At 47.7% G+C, this 17,690-nt stretch overlaps 1 protein-coding gene across 6 annotated transcripts in view; it reads left to right on the forward strand.

Moving 5' to 3' along the window:
• LHFPL2 (LHFPL tetraspan subfamily member 2) overlaps window positions 1-17,690 on the forward strand; it is a 145,933-nt gene that overhangs the window by 109,413 nt on the left and 18,830 nt on the right. For 3 of the 6 annotated variants that reach the window (XR_006786737.1, XM_045847990.1, XM_045847992.1), the window contains one exon: window positions 11,707-12,350. Coding sequence is in view for 5 of the 6 variants with exons in the window: in XM_045847990.1 (XP_045703946.1) it covers window positions 11,924-12,350 (427 nt within the window). In the remaining variant the exon portion in view is untranslated. Of the gene's footprint in view, window positions 1-11,404; window positions 11,530-11,706; window positions 12,351-17,690 lie in introns of those variants that run through there. The other 3 variants (XM_045847991.1, XM_045847994.1, XM_045847993.1) reach the window with 2 other exon arrangements.

A 17,690-nucleotide genomic window follows, 5' to 3' on the forward strand; every position in this document is an offset into this window, starting at 1 on the left:
ATCTCTGGCTATGAAATCACTGATAGTGTTTAATGAACTGAGTGTAGATCCAGCGCACAAATCTGTCTTGCTGACTTTTTAGATGTTTAAAAAAACCTACAATGACAAATATGTGTGTATATATATATGTCTGCATGCCATCCTGATCACGCAGTGTTTCATGGGTTTTAAATATATGAGAGAAATAAGGCACTAGAGAGGGGACATTTTTGATACATAAACTAAGTTATAAAGAGCCATGCTTGCACACATCACTTTGTGCATTCAGTTCTTTGCTGCATACATATGTGTTTGATGCATGTGCGTGAGGCCGTTTTCTGATCCTTCTCTGAGCTCGCCGGCCTTCAGGCGGTGTGTGCTGTGCTCACGTACCTTAGGGTGGTTCCAGCCATAGGGCTGCGGGTTGTGTGTTTTTGGTTGTGAAAAGCTGGCATCAGTGTGAGTGAAGTAAATAAGCTAACGAACAAAACAAAATACCCAGTGAAATTGAACTTTTCAGTGATGCTTTTTAGAAATATGAACATAGTCTACAATAGACTTTGGCCTCTTACTTGAAATTATTCAGAAACTCTTACTTCCACTACTGCTTAGTAATATTGGTTAGAAAGAGAAGTGACCTCAGTGAGAACATAGAATTTTTTTCCCTAAGGTAGTCAGCACCGACTAGTGTTGTCTTGGTCCTAAACAAATCCCAACATTAGGCTTTTGGCCTTTAAGATTCTGGGTTGTCCTGCATAATTAGGCCTAGTTCAAGGATGATATCCTGTACCCCTGTGAAGGCCCTATAAGCGAACCCCAGGGCTTCTCAGAGCTCCGTGACGTGCTGGGAGTGTTTGCTTTAATGGGAACCCCGGGCAAAGGTCGCTGCTGGGAGCTGCACCTGCCCTGCCCCCCTACCCCAGAAGTCCTTGGGCTGGAGTTTCACTAGCTTGTCCGCTTGGCCACTGTGGGATGCGGGCTCTGTTGTGTACACATGCCACCTCCTTCATGGTTGTGTGGAACCTTGGCACTGAGGGTGGGCTTTAACATGAACCACTTCCATTGTCTTCTGTCAGTAGCATTAATGGTTCAGGTGTTCAGGGCCAGATGAGGTGCAAGAAGAAATTTTTTTTGCCATTTTTAAAGTACCTCTGACTATTTCCAGATGAACATTTTTGTTTAGTATTAATTATTGAGTTTATAAAATGACGTCATATTGCTGGTCTTTTTTAAATGACTTGGTTCAAAAGGAGGCAGTACCTAACTTAGCACAACTTTAGTTTTGTGGACTCTAGAGAACAAAAGGAACAAACACAACCAGAAACGGACTCGTAGATACAGAGAGCAAACTGATGGCTGCCAGATGGGTGGCTGGAAGAAAAAGGCGAAGGGATTAAGAAGCACAAATCGGCCGTTACAGATAGTCACGGGGACGTGAAGCACAGCACAGGGCACACAGTCAGTGATATTGTAATGACCCTGGATGGTGCCAGGTGGGCACCAGACTTATCAGAGAAATCACTTCATACAATTATGTAAATGTCTAACCACCATGACATTCACCTGAAACTAACATAAGTAGTATTGTCAATTGTAATTGAAAAATATTTTCAGTTTTAAAAAAATTTTCAGTTTTAACATGACAGACATACTCGTGAGCTGACGATGAAGGTCTTCTTCATGGAAGCCACCAGTTTTCACCCTAATGCTACGCTCTCCTCCTTCAACTCTGCACTGACCTTACTTCTAGAAGGAATATTCCAGTCCCCACAGTGGAGACTCTGTGAAAGATTTAAAGTGTGGTCATGGCCGACTGGCCCCTGTGGCTCACAGCTTCTGCCTTGTGCCGGAAGCTTTGACACCGCATTTCACACCCTCTGCTTTGACTGGTTTACATCCTGGCTGCCTTTACTTCTTGCCCACAGTCATCCTCCCTTTCTCTCCCACGAGGTCTTGCCCCCTCCCCTCTGTTAGCGGATTCCCTCACCCCAGCCCTGCGGTCTCCATCCTTTGGAAAGGCCTGGCCTGCCCCACGTTGGATACAGGCCTCTGGCAGCCCTGCACCTTTGCTCTGTGCCAACACCTGGTACCAGCTGGTCCTGGAGGTGTCTCCTGAGCTGCCAGCTGACTGAGCTTCTTCTCCTTTAGACAAAGCTCAGATCTCTCTTCCTGTGCTAGTTAGAAACAGACTCTCTAGCTGCAGTCCTAACGGGTGGCTGCTGGAGGTGGCTGTGGGTCCCTGGGGTGGAAGACACAGGAGCAGAGAAAGGGAAGCAGACAGCTCCAGTGTCAGGACTGTTTGGTACGAGGCCTGACATGGGCAGTGGTTCTGCTAGCTGCTGCTCTGAGTCACTTCTGATGTCCTCATTTGCAAAACGGGGTTTTTCTTATTTCTTAGTACTTCCAGTCATTAAGCCTAAAATGAATATATGAAGAGAGCAAAACCTTTATCATAGCAGCTTACCCCATTGGACTGTTCAGTGAATGCTTCTGATAGTTTTGCTAAGCTTTTAATGTGTGACCCCAGAGGACTTTTATTATTGTGTACTTTCAAGAAGGTCTTTGCTGTGCATGTGGTAGGGGGTGGTGACACTGAATTGGACCCAACACCAAAGAGAGACAGGCTGGATGGGCAGGCACTTCGACTCCGCCAGAAGCTGTAGCCCTCAGGAGAGGCTGGCCGTGCTGCGACCCTAAAATCTCAGCACTGGGAGCAGAGGTTTGGTTATTCACCCACACACGTCTGTGCATCAGGGCTTGACAGTGCCTCTGCTCCTGTTGTTCGGGACCCCGGCCAGCAGAGAGGTCTCTGCCTGCGATTTTTCTGATCTCCAGGGAAAGGGAAGAGAGCCGGACAACTAAACACCAGCTCATAAGTCTTCTCCTCAGAAATGGCGCGTATTGGCAGAAGCAAGTCCCCTGGTCAGGCCTGACGTCAATGGGCTGGAAAAACATAACCCTCCTTCAAGGAGGGACAGAATATTTGAAAGAATAGTGCAGTCTTCTACAAGAGCTTTCCCAGAAGCTTCCAGTAAGGAGGGCCTCTTGTTCTAATTGATTCTTGGGTTTTTGAGTGTTTTATTGATTTGTGAGACTCACTCAGAAATAACAGGTGGCATAATCCTCTCCATTCATTTATCACGTTTGCGCTTTCTTAAGCTGTTGGAAGGGAACCTGGCTGGCGGCATTGTATCTTGTGAACAGGTGACTATTCTTTCCGCCTCTGTGCAGCAGGGACTGGAAAGCCTGCAGTTGCTGGGAGAAGGGACGTGGGTGCCGCCCAGCGCAGGCAGGGGCTGCCCAGCTGTCCTGGAGGAGCCAGAAGCCCTTCCTCTAAGGGCTGTTGATTCTTAGTTGAGTCACTGGAACAGAAGGTGTTTGGAGTCCCCCCTCCATGTGAAGAAGGAAATTGAGTATCTTGATTTTATGTACAAGTTCTTTGTTTTCCACCCTTTGACACTTTTCTCTGTTAAAACTCTATACTTTCTTAATGACCCTGAAAAGATGACTGAGGCTTATTTTAAGACATACTTTGCCGGATATCACAGAATTCATTATGAATGTGAAACATACATTTTGTTTAAAAGTATATAAAATGGTTACAGTAAAAGGCAACTCTTCAAGTTCCTATCCATCTATTTATCATTTAAATAAGTGATAAAACCTTTTGACCCCATAGTATGTCCAGAGCACAGGCATATTGCCCTGGCTTATGGGTTCTGGACTACGGCAGACTTCAGCATCCACCTCAGCATTTGGATTTTCAGCTCCCCCAGTCCAACAGAAGCGAAACAGCATGCAAGGAAAGACTTGGGACCTCGTGATTTTTAGATGATGGCATTTGTAGAAAGAAAAAAGTTATAAAATGTATAAATGGGCTCGGAAAATCTTAAAAAGAATAGCTCAGTTTTTAGCCATGAAGACCAGACGAGTGCACCTGTTCCCTCGCAGCTGGTGCCCTGGGATGGAAGTGTGAAAACGACCCTCTAGAAACCAGGTGCTCAGAAAGCAGACTGATCGGACAAGGAGCAGTGGGAATGGGCACCATGTACGACTGGCCTGGACCAGTGATAAAGAACAAACTAGACAACGAGTGGGAGCTCACTGGGTGCATTAGGCCGAGAAAGAAAGAGGCTTGTTCAGGTGGCTTGGAGAATTGGGACCTTGCTGCCCTGGAGGGGCCACCACGTTCAAGGGGAGAGAGAAGCCCCTTGTGAGTGAGTCAAGGGGAGCCAGGCTGGGTCAGGTAGTCGCCAGGACACCTGAGGTTTCATAGGTCTACTCGGTAAGTTCTTGAGATTCTCTGACAGTTTGAGTGGCCAAGGCCACCTGAGTGTGTACTGAGTGGCCAGCCCAGCTCTGGGGGAGGGAAGTTCAAGAGAAATCAAGGCAAAGTGGCCAAACTTGGTGCTTTCTGAGGTATGGAGAGATGAAGTGAACAGAGATTATGGAGAACAAAACCTGATTTCCATCTGTCATTCAGAGAAGCTGCTGAAACCTCAGGAGAAGCAGGGCCGAGGGCCCGTCTGCTCTGACAAGTCGGATTCCGAGTCCTGCCAGCCATCCCGGGCGTACGGATTAGCACGGACACCTTAGAAAGCTTTCAGGAAAACAACCAACGGTGTACTTGATTTAGTAAATATTGTGAATGTCCATCCAGATTAGAGAATATGCCTTTACTCTTTAGAATAGACCTTGTTGAAATGTAAAGGTTTTAGAAATGTTTCAGGTTGCTCCTACAAATGTAAAAACTGCCCTCAGCGGGAAGCTTTCAGATCAGGTTTTTCACTCTTGAAGAGGGGGCACTGTGTTGCCATGGGGGCTGACTGTGCCCTGTGGGGTGGAAGCAGCAGCCTTGGCCTCAACCCACTAGACACAAGTAGCCCCACACCCCACACCCTGTGAGTGGAGAAGAGGCAAAATGGCCTCTGATGGAGAACCACTCGTGAGAGTTTTCCCTGGAGGGTCTGGAGGAAAGGGGTTTATTACGGAGATCACAGCATGGATGTTGGCAATAAACAAGAGGCACTGAGCATGTTGAGACTGTAATGCAAGGAACAATATGATTATTTGTGCATTGGGACCCTCTTCTTGAATATCATCTTCTGGAATGCCTGCATTTCCATAGCCCGTGTATTTAAGAGGGTGGCCAAGGCAAATGAGAGTTTTTAAAACCTCTTTTGGTAGCTGATTTTTTAACAAAGTCATGCAAAGTGCTGAGCTTTTTCATCTCAGCCTTGTCCCTATGATTCAAAAGCTGCTTTTGTGCTTGAAAGAGAGGGTCCCGAATGTATGGGTAGCTCCTTCATGCCCCGGCGGGGCGGGGGGGCGGTTATTGGGCAACACGTGAGCTGGGGGAACAGCTGGTTTCCCTGCAGAGTCGCTGGTCCCTGTGACTTGCGTGGCTCGAGAGCTGCGCTGAGGACAGGTGGTCTGGCTCTGTCCTGATGAGTTGGCCCACACTCCTCTCTGCCTCTTCCCTTCACCCCTCCCTCCCCAGCACCCAGCAACTCCTGGAGCAGGCCCCTTCGTGGCCCTTGATGCTTCCTTCCTCCTGACTGACTTGGAAACATCACTCTGACTCTCCTGGGGGTTTGTTAAAAATGCAGTTTCTGGCAATGCCCCAGAAAGTGTGATTCAGTGGGGGGGACCAAGAACTTCAGCTTTTTTAAACAGCTGGCTTAGGTCCTCCTAAAGGACGGGAGGTGGTCCCAGGACCACATTTAGGCAACAGCACCTGAGAAGCACTTTCCAGCACGGGACAGCAAAAGGGCAAACGTTCTCCTACCTAGCCCTCGTCTCCTCCAGAGGGCACAGGATGGAGGTACCCAGTGGCACCTTCGTGTGACCTGAATATATCTGAGGGGATGGAGATAATGAAAATAGGCATCAGCCAAGAAACTGCCAGTGACGAAGGAGCAAGAGACATTCTTCTTCCAAGTGTATTGATTATTTGGACCACATGGATCAATGTAGCAAATTTATTGCTAATAGGAGTTAATATTTTTGACTCCTTACCCAACCACAAATAATGTAAGCTAGCTGTGTGATAATGATTAAACATAGCTAACGTATGTTGGGCACAATAAATTGGAAGCTACACTGATTATTTTATGGACACTTTCTCCTTTAGTCCTCATGGCAGCCTTGTGAGCAAGATGCTGTTGGCCTTATTGTACAGATGAGGAAACTGAGGCTGGCAGAGGTTAAACAGAAATAGCCTCCGAAGCACACACAACTGTTTAGTGGCAAAGCAGAGACTGATCCCAGGCCTGTTTACAAAGCTCTTAAAATGCTGCCGCCCCAACTTGCACTGGGGAGAGAGCCCTTTTCCGCCATGGCTCAGCCCAGTGCCTGCTGCCCGCTCCACACTGGCTGAGGGGTGGGCAGAGAGCAAGGCTGGACAGAAGGATGAGCAGCGCAGGTTGGTCCTTGTTAAAAAGAAGGCCTCTTGCCCTGGCTGGTGTGGCTCAGTGAATTGAGTGCGGGCTGCGAACCAAAGCATCGCAGGTTCGATTCCCAGTCAGGGCACATGCCTGGGTTGCAGGCCATGTCCCCAGTGGGGGCCACGTGAGAGGCAACCACACACTGATGTTTCTCTTTCTCTCTCCCTTCCCCTCTCTAAAAATAAATAAATAAATAAACAAATAAATAAATAATAAACTCTTCTTAAAAATAAATAAAAAGAAGGACTCTCAAGTTAGAGGAAGGAGGGCCCTTCCTTCTTGTCACACAGATCTCTCCTCATCCCCGTGCTCTCAATAACCCGTGCTCTCCGGCTTCACGTAAACCCTCCCAGGAAGGGCCGCCTCTTTTATGTTGTAGCTCCCTTCCTAGGCCTGCAGAGCTTTCTGTGTTTTCGTAAGTTATGTATAAAATGTGGCTCCATTTCAAAGAACACACAGCAAACCTTTCTTGGAAGTAAATTTCCTTTGGTTAAGGACTTCTTTAGCTTCTGTGATGGCATCTGTCAGAACAGAGCTTCTCAACTGTGGTGTCAGAATCCACCCAAAGAGTGCTTCAGAAAACAGAATCCTGCCCAGACCAGCCTTCCAACCACTTCCTCACAATAATTTGGATTCTTTAGGACCTGAGAGGACCCTGTGCATGTTGTTCCAGATAGATAGATAGATAGATAGATAGATAGATAGATAGATGAACAGACAGACATACACACACACACACACACACACGTAATGTATGCATGCATATGTATGAATATGTAGAGTTATTCTGATTCTGAAGGATTATTCAGCACCAGTCATATTCCTCCCAAATATGATACAGCAGGAATTACACAGCATCTTACCTACCAAGGATTCTCCCAAAAATATTTAAACTGAATCCAAAATAGCCTTTAGATTTAATCTCTAGCTTCTATCAAACAGCACAGAGAACAATTTTAAATGGCTCGTGAGGAAATAGACAAACCCAGATTGTTGGGTTAAGACAACTGGACTGGCAGCTTAAAAAAAAGTCAGTGTCGCGGAAAAGTGCAGACAACAAGGGGCAAATTAAAGTCAGAAGGACTGTTTTGACTAAAAGAAACTAAAGACACATAACCAAATGCAATTCATGAGCCTTGACTGTGTCATGGTTTTAAGAAAATAGCTATAAAAAATGCTGGGTAGGGAAATTTGAGTGTGTACTAGGCTTTGACTATAAGGGAAGTATTGTCAGTTTTCTTGGGTGTGTTCATTTTATTGTGGTTTTATAGGAAAATGTCCTTATTTTTAGGAGATGTATGCTCAAGTATTTGGAGGTGGCGTGTCAAGACATCTGCGTCTCGTTTTCAAACCGTCCAGAAACAACACGTGTGTTTGTCACTGTGAGAGCACACACACCGCAGAGGGGCAGAGCAGACCTGGCAGAGTGCTGGCCATGTTCAGTCCGGGTGTTCATTGTCTGTTCTTTTCAACTTACACCTGTGTTCGCAAATTTTAATAACCAAGGTGGAAAACAGAACCCAGGCGAATAAGCAAGGTAGTGTCCTTCACTGTGTCTGTCACGGCCTCGTTGACAGCTGTGCTGCTGTCGTAAGAGTGGGCAGGGCAGGCTTCTGATGCAGCTTTGATTGAAGTGCGTTAGGGTTCACCTCCGCCTTTCTAGGTGGACGTCAGCTTGGCTCCCATTTTCCATTCGGGAATCTCCTAGCCAGCTGGCACTGGGTGGCTCTCCTCACGTGCACTTTCTTCCCTTCTCACCGACTGCAGGAAGCTGCCAAAGGGAGGTCCCGTGGTGGTGGACATCACCGGACTGGTCCAGCTCTGTGCAGCACCTCCACCTTTCTTTAAGTATCAGGGCCCTGTGGCGAACACATATATAATCAACCCCGGGGACCAACCATTCATCAACTCCTCTGTTGTCCATTTTCTGACTATAGTATTACTGCCAGAAACGAGGGGGTTTCTGCAGAATTCTCATTTGTTTGGGTTTTTCCTTATTACTTAATGGGAGGCTTTACCCAGTGGATCATTAGGACAATCATAGCATCATTTTCTGCAAGTTAGGAGGCTGTCCATATTATTCACCACTGTCAGAGAGGTGGTGGTAGTAAGTCAGGTGTCCTGGAGGGGAAATGTATTGAGTAGCCTGTGGGTAGAAGACTTTTATATGGGATGTCAGTGAAGGCCTGTTCTTATTAAGCAAGCTTTGCAGAAGCAGGAATTAACCCCGAATAGGAGTGGATTCCATGTAAGGAACTCTGTGCCCGGATCCCTGTGGTTAACAAGATCTCTGACAAGGATTTGTTTCCCTGTTGATACGGATGCTGTCTCAGCAGGCAGGCACCCCTCCCTGCATAGGGGACGTGGCCAAACTGGGACACTGTACAGGATGCAGACCATGCCAGAGCCCTTTTCTGTGCTCTGTTTAGAGGTTTCCTGTGGTCCTCCAACCCGAGGACTTTCCTTGGATGCTCAGTTTCTGTCAGTCAGCCTCGTATATCCTGGCTGTTTCTCTTAGAGTCATGATTAGCAAACTAGCTGGGGAGACCAAACAAAGAAGAATAAAGCCTCATTCTAGCCTCTGTGGCATGGATGTAAGAGTTCGGTACAGTGAATGGGGGATTGTTTTAGCACAAATGGTCAGTGAACTATATATTCTAAGCTTAAATATGTAAGTTCCTAAATAATCCTGCCTTAAATTTGGCATTGACCATTTTGCTGAGGCTGCGTATGCCATCTTCCCTTTTAAAGTTTCACATCCTTTCTCTTCAAAGTTGCAACCTAATTGCATTCCTGGCTCTGAGCAGAACTCGCTGACCCGAACAGTGGGCACTTGGCATATTCAGTAACATCCAAGTCACTTGAGAGGTTGTAGCTGAGTCCTGAGGTTCTACAGGGGGGCAAATATGGAGAGGTTTCAATATAAAACCTCTCCACCACATTGAAAAATTGCCATTAAACAGAAGAGGAGCAGGGATGGAGACTGGATGGGCACACCAGTAAATTGGTTTTCTAATCAAATTGGAAGGCTCTGTAGAAGCCTCATTTTCTCCTAACAACTGGGCCCTCCACCTGTTGGCTCAAAGTGTTCATGATCCAGGTGGGTGGGTGCTTCTTGGGGACTCCCCAGGAGTCTTCATGGCTTGATTTCTTGCTCTTATTCAAAATGGTCATTTTCATTATAAACAGTCTCCTCCAAAGCTCTTTTGTATTGGTAAGTTTTTCTTCAAAAGGCATTTCTGTGTGGTGATATTTGGGGAGGCGGGGTGCAACAAGTGAGTGGGAGTAAACTATACTTCTGGCCTAATGCTCATTTATTTTCCACAGTTGAATTTGGCAGCTGGTCAGGGAGTGGGGAAGCAGGAAGTCAGACCAGGATCCCACCCTGAAAGCCCACCAGGGAGGCTTAGATACAAGTGACCTCATTCATCTCTAAATAGCCTGTGCCTAACCCTCCTCTGCGTGTAATGGCTTAGTTTCTGTTATCTGCTGGGCAACCCCATGGGTTAAACTGCTGTCTGACCAGTGTCCTCTATGTTAGGAGAAAAGCTCCCCAGGAAAAGGAGTTGGTGTTATTGAGCATTACGGTGTCCCACGCTGAGCAAGGTGCTTTAACAGGTTCTTGTTTACTCCCCACAATACTGTGAGGCAGGGTGCCCTTACTGTCCCCATCTGGCAGATGAGGAAGCTGAAAGCTGAGGAAACTGAGTTCTGAGAAGTTAGACATCAAGTGTCCAGACAGTGGTGCAACTGGATTTGGAGCCGAGACCAGGTGGCTTCCAAACTCTTGCAGTTTAACACACCCCCTCCTCCCAAAACAGCATCTTGTATAACTACAGTGGTATGAGGACGTTTAAGTGTGTGGTGTTTTATGAGATAAGTACTCTCTCACTAGATATCTGCCGGCATGGGGTAGGAACTTTGACACTGAGCTTTCTTATTTCCCCACTTTCCTCCATCTTCCCTAACTCCCTGCCGCACCCTGCTGCCAACATGCTACGGGTTCTTTGTAGTTCTTATGCAGTTGACATGACCTGGGTTCATAAGATCTAATTGTTCAGAACACAGCCATGTGCCCAGATGTTAGATGTGAACTGTGCAGTTCTTCCTGACCTTGGAGAGAGGGCAGAAAAGGGGGCTGCGGATGAGTGCCGTGGCCCATTTTCAGGGTTCAGGCCCTTCTGAAGGAGATTTGAGCTGTTGGAGCAAAGCCCTCTGGGAATGAAGCCATTTGTCCTTGGGAACAGAATGAGTCCTTTTGAGACCAGAAACAATGGGCATGTTGAGTTCCAGACCTGGGGTGACTGGAAGCCCAGGCAGAGGCACGTGTGATGAATTGGGACACTTCATTCTTCACAGGCAAGTTTCTGTTGTCAGCAAGTCCACTCAGTGGTCAAGCTATGCAGTCAACGGTCATTTATGACTAATTTGCCCAAGTGACTAAGTTATAACTCTTCTTCCGAGTTTTTTCTTCTTGCATTTTAATTAGTACAGTTTATTTCGTCTAAAAGTGACCCTCTGGGAAACATATGAAAGTAAGTCTGGGGAGCAATGTGTTATTTTATTTTTATGGCATTGTTTCTTTTTATATTCTGATTTACCTATGAAGCAAATTCTCTTATGTCCCTGCTAGTAATTTGATTCCCAGGAATAAAATTAGGTGTTGCTGCTCTCTACTGTTGAGCAAAAACTTGGTGTAAGTTTTTTTCAAAACTTAGTTGGTCTGAAAACTTAGTTGGTCTGATATCAAAACAGCCAGCAAAAATCCCCATAAACTTTAAAAAGCGTATCCAGTCTGTTGATGGTTCACCGCCATTTATATCTAGATCTGTCTGGAACCCTGTGCTGTTCTAAAAAGGTGATGGAGCTGGAGCCCCCGTACCGTTGGGCGGCCCTGGAGTGGGTGCGGTTGGGGGGAGGGGAGCGCTCTGTCGCGCTGCCTAGAGATAAAGAGAACCGCCAGTCATTTGTAAGAGCATGGAAAGGGAGACCCGGAAACAAAGGAGACCAACAAATGCGCTGAGGAGGGCTGCGTGCCGGCTGGGGACCAGGATCTGCTCCAGCAAGTTCCTGCGGGGACCTGCGGGCAGCCTGGGCGGGAAGGGTCAGCTGTGGGAGTGGAAGGCTGCCTTAAGGGCAGCTGCGCGGGGCGGTTCACCTCCGTGGGGCGGCGGGGCAGCCAGAGCTCACCCTTGGGTTTGGGGCCGGCAAACTTGCCTTGCCGGCGCTGCGCTGCAGGGGCGGGGCCTGGCGCTGCTGACCGACGCCTCTCTTTCTCCAGTAGGTGAGGCTGGAGGCCAGGCTCCGGAGCTCCGACATGGCAGCATGACACCCAGACGGCGCCCCCAGAGGCTGGGAGAAAGGAGCCCCCGGCTGTGGGAGTGAGTGCCCCCCAACAGCGACTGCCTTCTGAGGCCGCCTGAGCCTCCTTTCCCACCGGCTTCTTTTATTAGTAACCCGTGGATTCCTCTGATTTCTTTTCCGCCTCGAACACCAATATGTGTCATGTTATTGTCACCTGTCGCTCGATGCTCTGGACCCTCCTGAGTATTGTGGTGGCTTTTGCAGAGCTCATTGCCTTCATGAGCGAAGTCTGGCTGATTGGAAAACCCAAGACCCGCGGCAGCGCTCAGCCCGATGAGCTGAGCGGCCCCTCGGAGCCCTACCACCCCACTCTGGGCATCTATAACCGCTGCATCCGCAAGTCCAGGGTGCAGAATGCCACTCAAGTGACAGTGTGCGGGCCCTACGCTGAGAACTTCGGTGAGATTGCCAGTGGCTTCTGGCAGGCCACAGCGATCTTCTTGGCCTTCGGCATCTTCATCCTCTGCACAGTGGCCCTGGTGTCTGTCTTCACCATGTGTGTACAGAGCATTATGAAGAAAAGTATTTTCAACGTCTGCGGGCTGTTGCAAGGAATCGCAGGTAAGTGTGTGAGGGAGGGAAGGGGCCCGAGAGCAGGATGGGCTCTGCGTGTGCAGGGCACACACTTGCTTACTCCTTTACTGCTGGTTTTGAAGACCCTCTTCTGTCTGGTGAGGTTGACTTTGGAAAGAGTGTTCTCAACAACATGAGCGTCCTGCCCTGGTCACTCTCCTTTCCCTGTTTTACCCTCCTCTGAGAGAGGTGTCTGTTCTCTGCTCTCATGTGCTCCTCTTCATCGCTATTTCCTCTGGTTCTAAGTTGTTGGGTTTTATTGGAGTAACTACTCCTGCTTGCTTTTCCCACTAAATTAAAAGCATGCTTCCCATGCAGTGCATCCACCAGAGAGCTGGGTCCCACCTGCAGCAAGCACTCTATGCAGAAGGAATGTGTGTGTGAGATATCATTCAGGAGCCGGGCGGTTGCCACAGGCTGTCAGCCCCAGGCACAGTCAGGATGGTTTCAGCTTTGGTGGGGGAAGAAGCAGGCTTGGGATTAGTATCAACTGCTCCAACTTGAATGTCCTGGTTTAAGCTGTTTCCTGGAGCCTGTTGAATGTTCTATGCAAATGAGAAAATGTAAACTAACTTCCACTTTCCAGGGATTTCTCACTAATGAGCTGGTTAGAAATCAGTGGAGAGAAAAGTATGAGCTCTTCATAGTGATCCGGATGGGAGGCTGTGGGCTGCAAGAAAGCTTCCAAGGCCACCAGTTCTTTCATGGACTTTGCCACGTGGCTGTGAAAGGTGGATACTGAACCAAGGGGAGGTGGGGGAGCAGTCTGCCTAGGCTCAAGGGGCGTGTTCTAGAGGGCGGAAAAGCACGTGCGTGTGTGCACACAAGTTCACACACAGCAGTGAAGACATCCTCAAGGAAGCAGAGAGATAGACTTTCTGATTTTTCAAACAATCATAACCAAGTTAGTTATTAACCTGAACTCTGACAGGAGAAGCAGTAACCGCCTACAAGCCTTACTGAAGGGCACAAGCCGCACACACAGAACCCCTCGGCAGTGAGGACAGACACTGAGACTGGTGTCCGGGCTTGTGAAGAAACAGCTAAATGAATTCCCTCTAGTCTGCCTTATAGCAAACTCTTGAGCTCAGCAGGGCTGGCTTCCAAGGAAACAGATCAAACAAGAGTTTTGGGTTTTTTCCCAAATAGCTGATAAGATGTTTTTCGTTCCTCACATCTTGCCCCGGGGGCAGGATGGGTGCACATGTGTGTATGTGGGCGGAAGAAGGGTAATAGGCCCAGAGAAATGGCAGAGGACCTGCTCCATAATCCCGGTCTGTTTGCATGGGGAACGCACTCAGGGCACACCTCACAATCTCGTCCCTTTGAGGGATGACCCCGACACCCACAGGCGGTCACAGAATTTGGGAAGCCAAGATTCTAATTTTTAGCGTTGCTACTAACTTGAAGTTTTACTTGAGATAAATGCACCACCTTTCTGCACCCTGGAATTCTTCTGAAAAATAGGAGACTGGAAAATTTGACCTTTATAATCTTAGATGTTGATTCTTTGACACTCATTGTCCCCTTTTTGACTCACTTGTGAAATTTGAAGTTTATCCCCTTCTGCTTGTCATGTCGCCTCCCAGAAATGTTAAAGAAGGTGGGTTTCAAAGCCCACTCATCTGTCTTGTCGGAGAAGTGCCCCCGACACACAGCGCCTCTGCGGCCCGTGCATGCGTGCACCTGCGCGCACCTGCGCATCCTTGAACTTCCATGGAGAAGTACTGCCAAAGGCTTTTAGAAAGTCATTATGAACACACAGATGAAGGGAAGTCAGTACACAATTTATTAGCCCTGTTGAAGAGTTCTGGTTGACTAGAGGGGCAATTTCCTATGTGTTTACGGTGAATTTTATCAGTATGCTGGTATGCAGGTGGAATGGGTTTGTCACCCTGAGAAAGGGTGCCTTCTAGCACATCAGTGGACATCTACAGTACGGGGTGGCCATTCTGGGCCACACCACCACAGCCTGTCGTATGGTCAGGCGGAAGCCATGTGTGGACACCCTTCCATCCTGAAGACTGTTTGCATGCAGCTGTTAATAAGGTGTTTAGTCCAGTGAATTCAACCTCTTAAGAAAGCAGGTTAGTCCAACACACCTTTCGGTGCTCTTGTTTGCTACTTCACAGAAGTGGCAAGATTAGTACCTGTCTTCAGTATTGTTCTCACACTCCAGTAAGTTATTTCTGACTTCTCTCCTTTCGTCTTTCTTCCTTTTTTTTTTCCTCTGTCTCTATGCATCAGGCCTCTGGGAAGAAGGGTTGAGGAGGAAAAAAGTAGAAGCATACTCTGGGTACAAATCTGTTGGTCACATGTCTTTTCCAAAGTTTAGATTTTCTAAAAGAAATCTTAACTTTCTCCCCACCCTCACCATTTATGTTCCCCATTCATACACATAGGATATTAAAAAGTCTGAAATTACTCAAAATTTTAAATTGGCAGGAGGCAGAGATTCCTGTATGCTCAGACTATCTGTCTCTCTAGGGCCCACTGAAGTGCAGGAGAAGCTGTTGCTTTTCTCCTTCCAGCTGTGCAGCATCCCTGAGAAAAAAATCATGGGAGCTCTGGCTGGTGTGGCTCAGGGGATTGAGTGCCAGCCTGCGAACCAGAAGGTTGCTAGTTCGGTTCCTTGTCAAGGCACATGCCTGGGTTGCGGGCTGGGTCCCCATTTGGGGGTGAACAAGAGGCAACCAGTCAATGTTTCTCTCCCTCTCTTCTCCTGTCTCTGAAAATAAATAAATAAAATCTCAAAAAAAAAGGAATCATGGGAAAGAAGAACTAAGCACTAGTCAGCCGACTCTCATGTTAGGGTTGCAGGGAGGCGTCTGTCTGTAAGGGATAATCAGTGGGCTCTTTCTCCCTCGTGGGTTCCACACCAGGCAGTTCAAGCCAAAATAAATGACAGCCATGGTCCTTGAATCTGTGGCTGAGAAAGTTTGTGTGGCTGAAGCAGCTGACTTGCTTTCCGTCCTCTTGGCCAATCTGCAGTAGCATCTGGTCGGCTCCAGCCTTGCCAAGGACTTGTTGCAGCTGTGAGCATCGCTCTTTCCTCTCCCCTTGCCCCCTTTCTCTCGGCCCTGCCTGGATCCTGTCCACCAAAACAAATGGTGAGAAAGGAGGCTATTACCAGAGCAACAAAAGGATATTCTTTGGAAATATACTCAGACTGTTTATTCTAACAACTTTCATTTTCGCAAAAATGGCAGTTTTGTAATATGCAACTGGATGAAAAACTGCAAGATATTGTAAGCATATACCTTTACCACACCTAATTTTAAAGAATAGGCCACAGGTGTTATAGCCCTTTATCGTCTATAAAAAAGTGAATCATTGAAATATTGACATTTTGATTTTAGAAGCTGGGTATGAAAGAATCCGCGTCTTCAGTGGAAATCTCAAGATCTGGGTTACTTAAAAAATAGTAGTAATACAGCACAACTCTTCCTGTTGCGTTGACCCAGATAGCAGGGTTTGCTTTCAGGGCCCATTAGGCAGGCACCCAGCTGATGCTCTGAAACCCTGGTGCATGAACGCCCTTGGTGCTCCGCACCCACTCCCAGTAGCAGTGAAAAGTTCCAGCCTCACCTGGCCCTGGGTCGGGCCTGGCCGCACCTTAAAGTGACTGTGAAATGTTGACAAATTGACCTCAGTTCTCTAAGCCTCAGTTTTCTCATTTGCAAAATGGGTATAAAAGTAGCACATACTTCAGGGTGGTTTTGAGGATTAAATTACAATACATAATATATGAGAAAGGCTTAAACACAGGGCTTGGCCCATAGCAAATAATAAGTGGTAGCTATATACGATAATTAAAATATTGGTTTTCTTGTCAAGTTGTAGTATATTTTCTATGCTCCCTTGAATTGCTGCATTCTAAGGAATAGGAGTGTCTTTTCTGATCTTTAGAATTGGCCCTGTTCTATCATCCATGACTACGCTGTCTAGTGCTATTCCCTGGCCCCTTAAAAGCCTGCCCGTGTTGGGGCTGAAGGCTATAGAGCAGTCCCGTGACTTTGGTGTGACTGAAGCAGAAGCTAGCATTTGAACTGACAAGGAAGCAAAGAACTTCTTTCAACCCTCTTCCCCTGGACATACGCATTCTCCATTGCTTTCCTTTCCGGAGGCACAGCTGAGCCTTGACTGCAGGTGGCTTCTCAGGCTCCCCTGCAGAATAAATCACAGGCTGATTGGTCTTCATTGGTGAGGACTTGTCCAGGACTTGGCAGAGCCAAAAGCACACATCAGTTCACAGCGCTCTGGGATTCATTATAAAAGCTGGGTAATCGGCCAGCAGGGTGCTTTTGCCAGCTGTCTTCCTTAGGTTGTGACCTGGATGTAATCCATAGTGAAACCGTAGAATGCAAAGATCCAGGTTTTCCATGACAGCATCAAGCAGTTTGTTTTTGGAAATGCATAAAGGGTTCTCTCAGAACTCTGTGGAATCCCCAGTGACTCAGGTTTGGGACAGAAGCCATTACAATGAGCTCAGGATTTGGCTCATTGTGCTGGCGTGGACTATTCCACTGGGGTTGCCACGAGGGTTGAACTAGCTCATGGGAGGCCAGGCCCGGCCGCCTGCTGTCGTCCAGTCTACCCTCACGTGTGTGTTTGCTTCTTTGTGTCTGGTTGGCTCTCACGCTCTCTACTCCCTGCAGCCCTCTATCTGTCTACATCCGCCTCAGTCCAGCAGGACTGCTCCAGCAAGCTGCTCCCCAGGTCCCTTCAGACAGATTGCCGTGGGGCTGAGCTCTGCCTCTGCTGGGTGGGGGTACAGAGTGCGCCCGTGGGGACTGCTCCCTGCTGTGGCAGCTCAGGGCCTGGTGTGTGCAGACTCAGCTTTTCTTGGAAGTGAGCAGTAATTGAGGATGGAGGAGAACAATATGAAAAAAGAAGGGAAAAGGAAGGGAATAATAGGAGAAGGATTCAAGAAGAGTGGAGGGCTTTTGCCTTTGCTGCTTGTGGAATTGCTTTGTCATAAATCGGAATGTCTGGGGAAGTATGGATAGGCATATGAAATATACCCTGATTGCTACCCAGGACTTAGTATTCTGATTGCTGCTTTTCACAGGGTGAAAAATAACCTTAGCATCAAGAAGGTAACCACAACTCAACTTGGTCCCAACAACCATTTTGACTTAGCCTGTGCCCTACCTGTTCACTCCCAGGCCACAAAGACAGCTGGGGCATTGTGGAGGGGAGAGGAATCAGCAGAGGGGCTTGGAAAGCCTAACGAAAGGGGAAGAGATTTCTGGCTTTTACAGGGACCTTGCCCCATAAAGTTACCCCTGAAAAGTCCACCTGGCCTTCTCTGAGAAGGTCACCCAA

Source organism: Phyllostomus hastatus, unplaced genomic scaffold (genome assembly GCF_019186645.2).
Source record: "Phyllostomus hastatus isolate PE091 unplaced genomic scaffold, TTU_PhHast_1.1 phas_contig_58, whole genome shotgun sequence".
Taxonomy (NCBI): domain Eukaryota; kingdom Metazoa; phylum Chordata; class Mammalia; order Chiroptera; family Phyllostomidae; genus Phyllostomus; species Phyllostomus hastatus.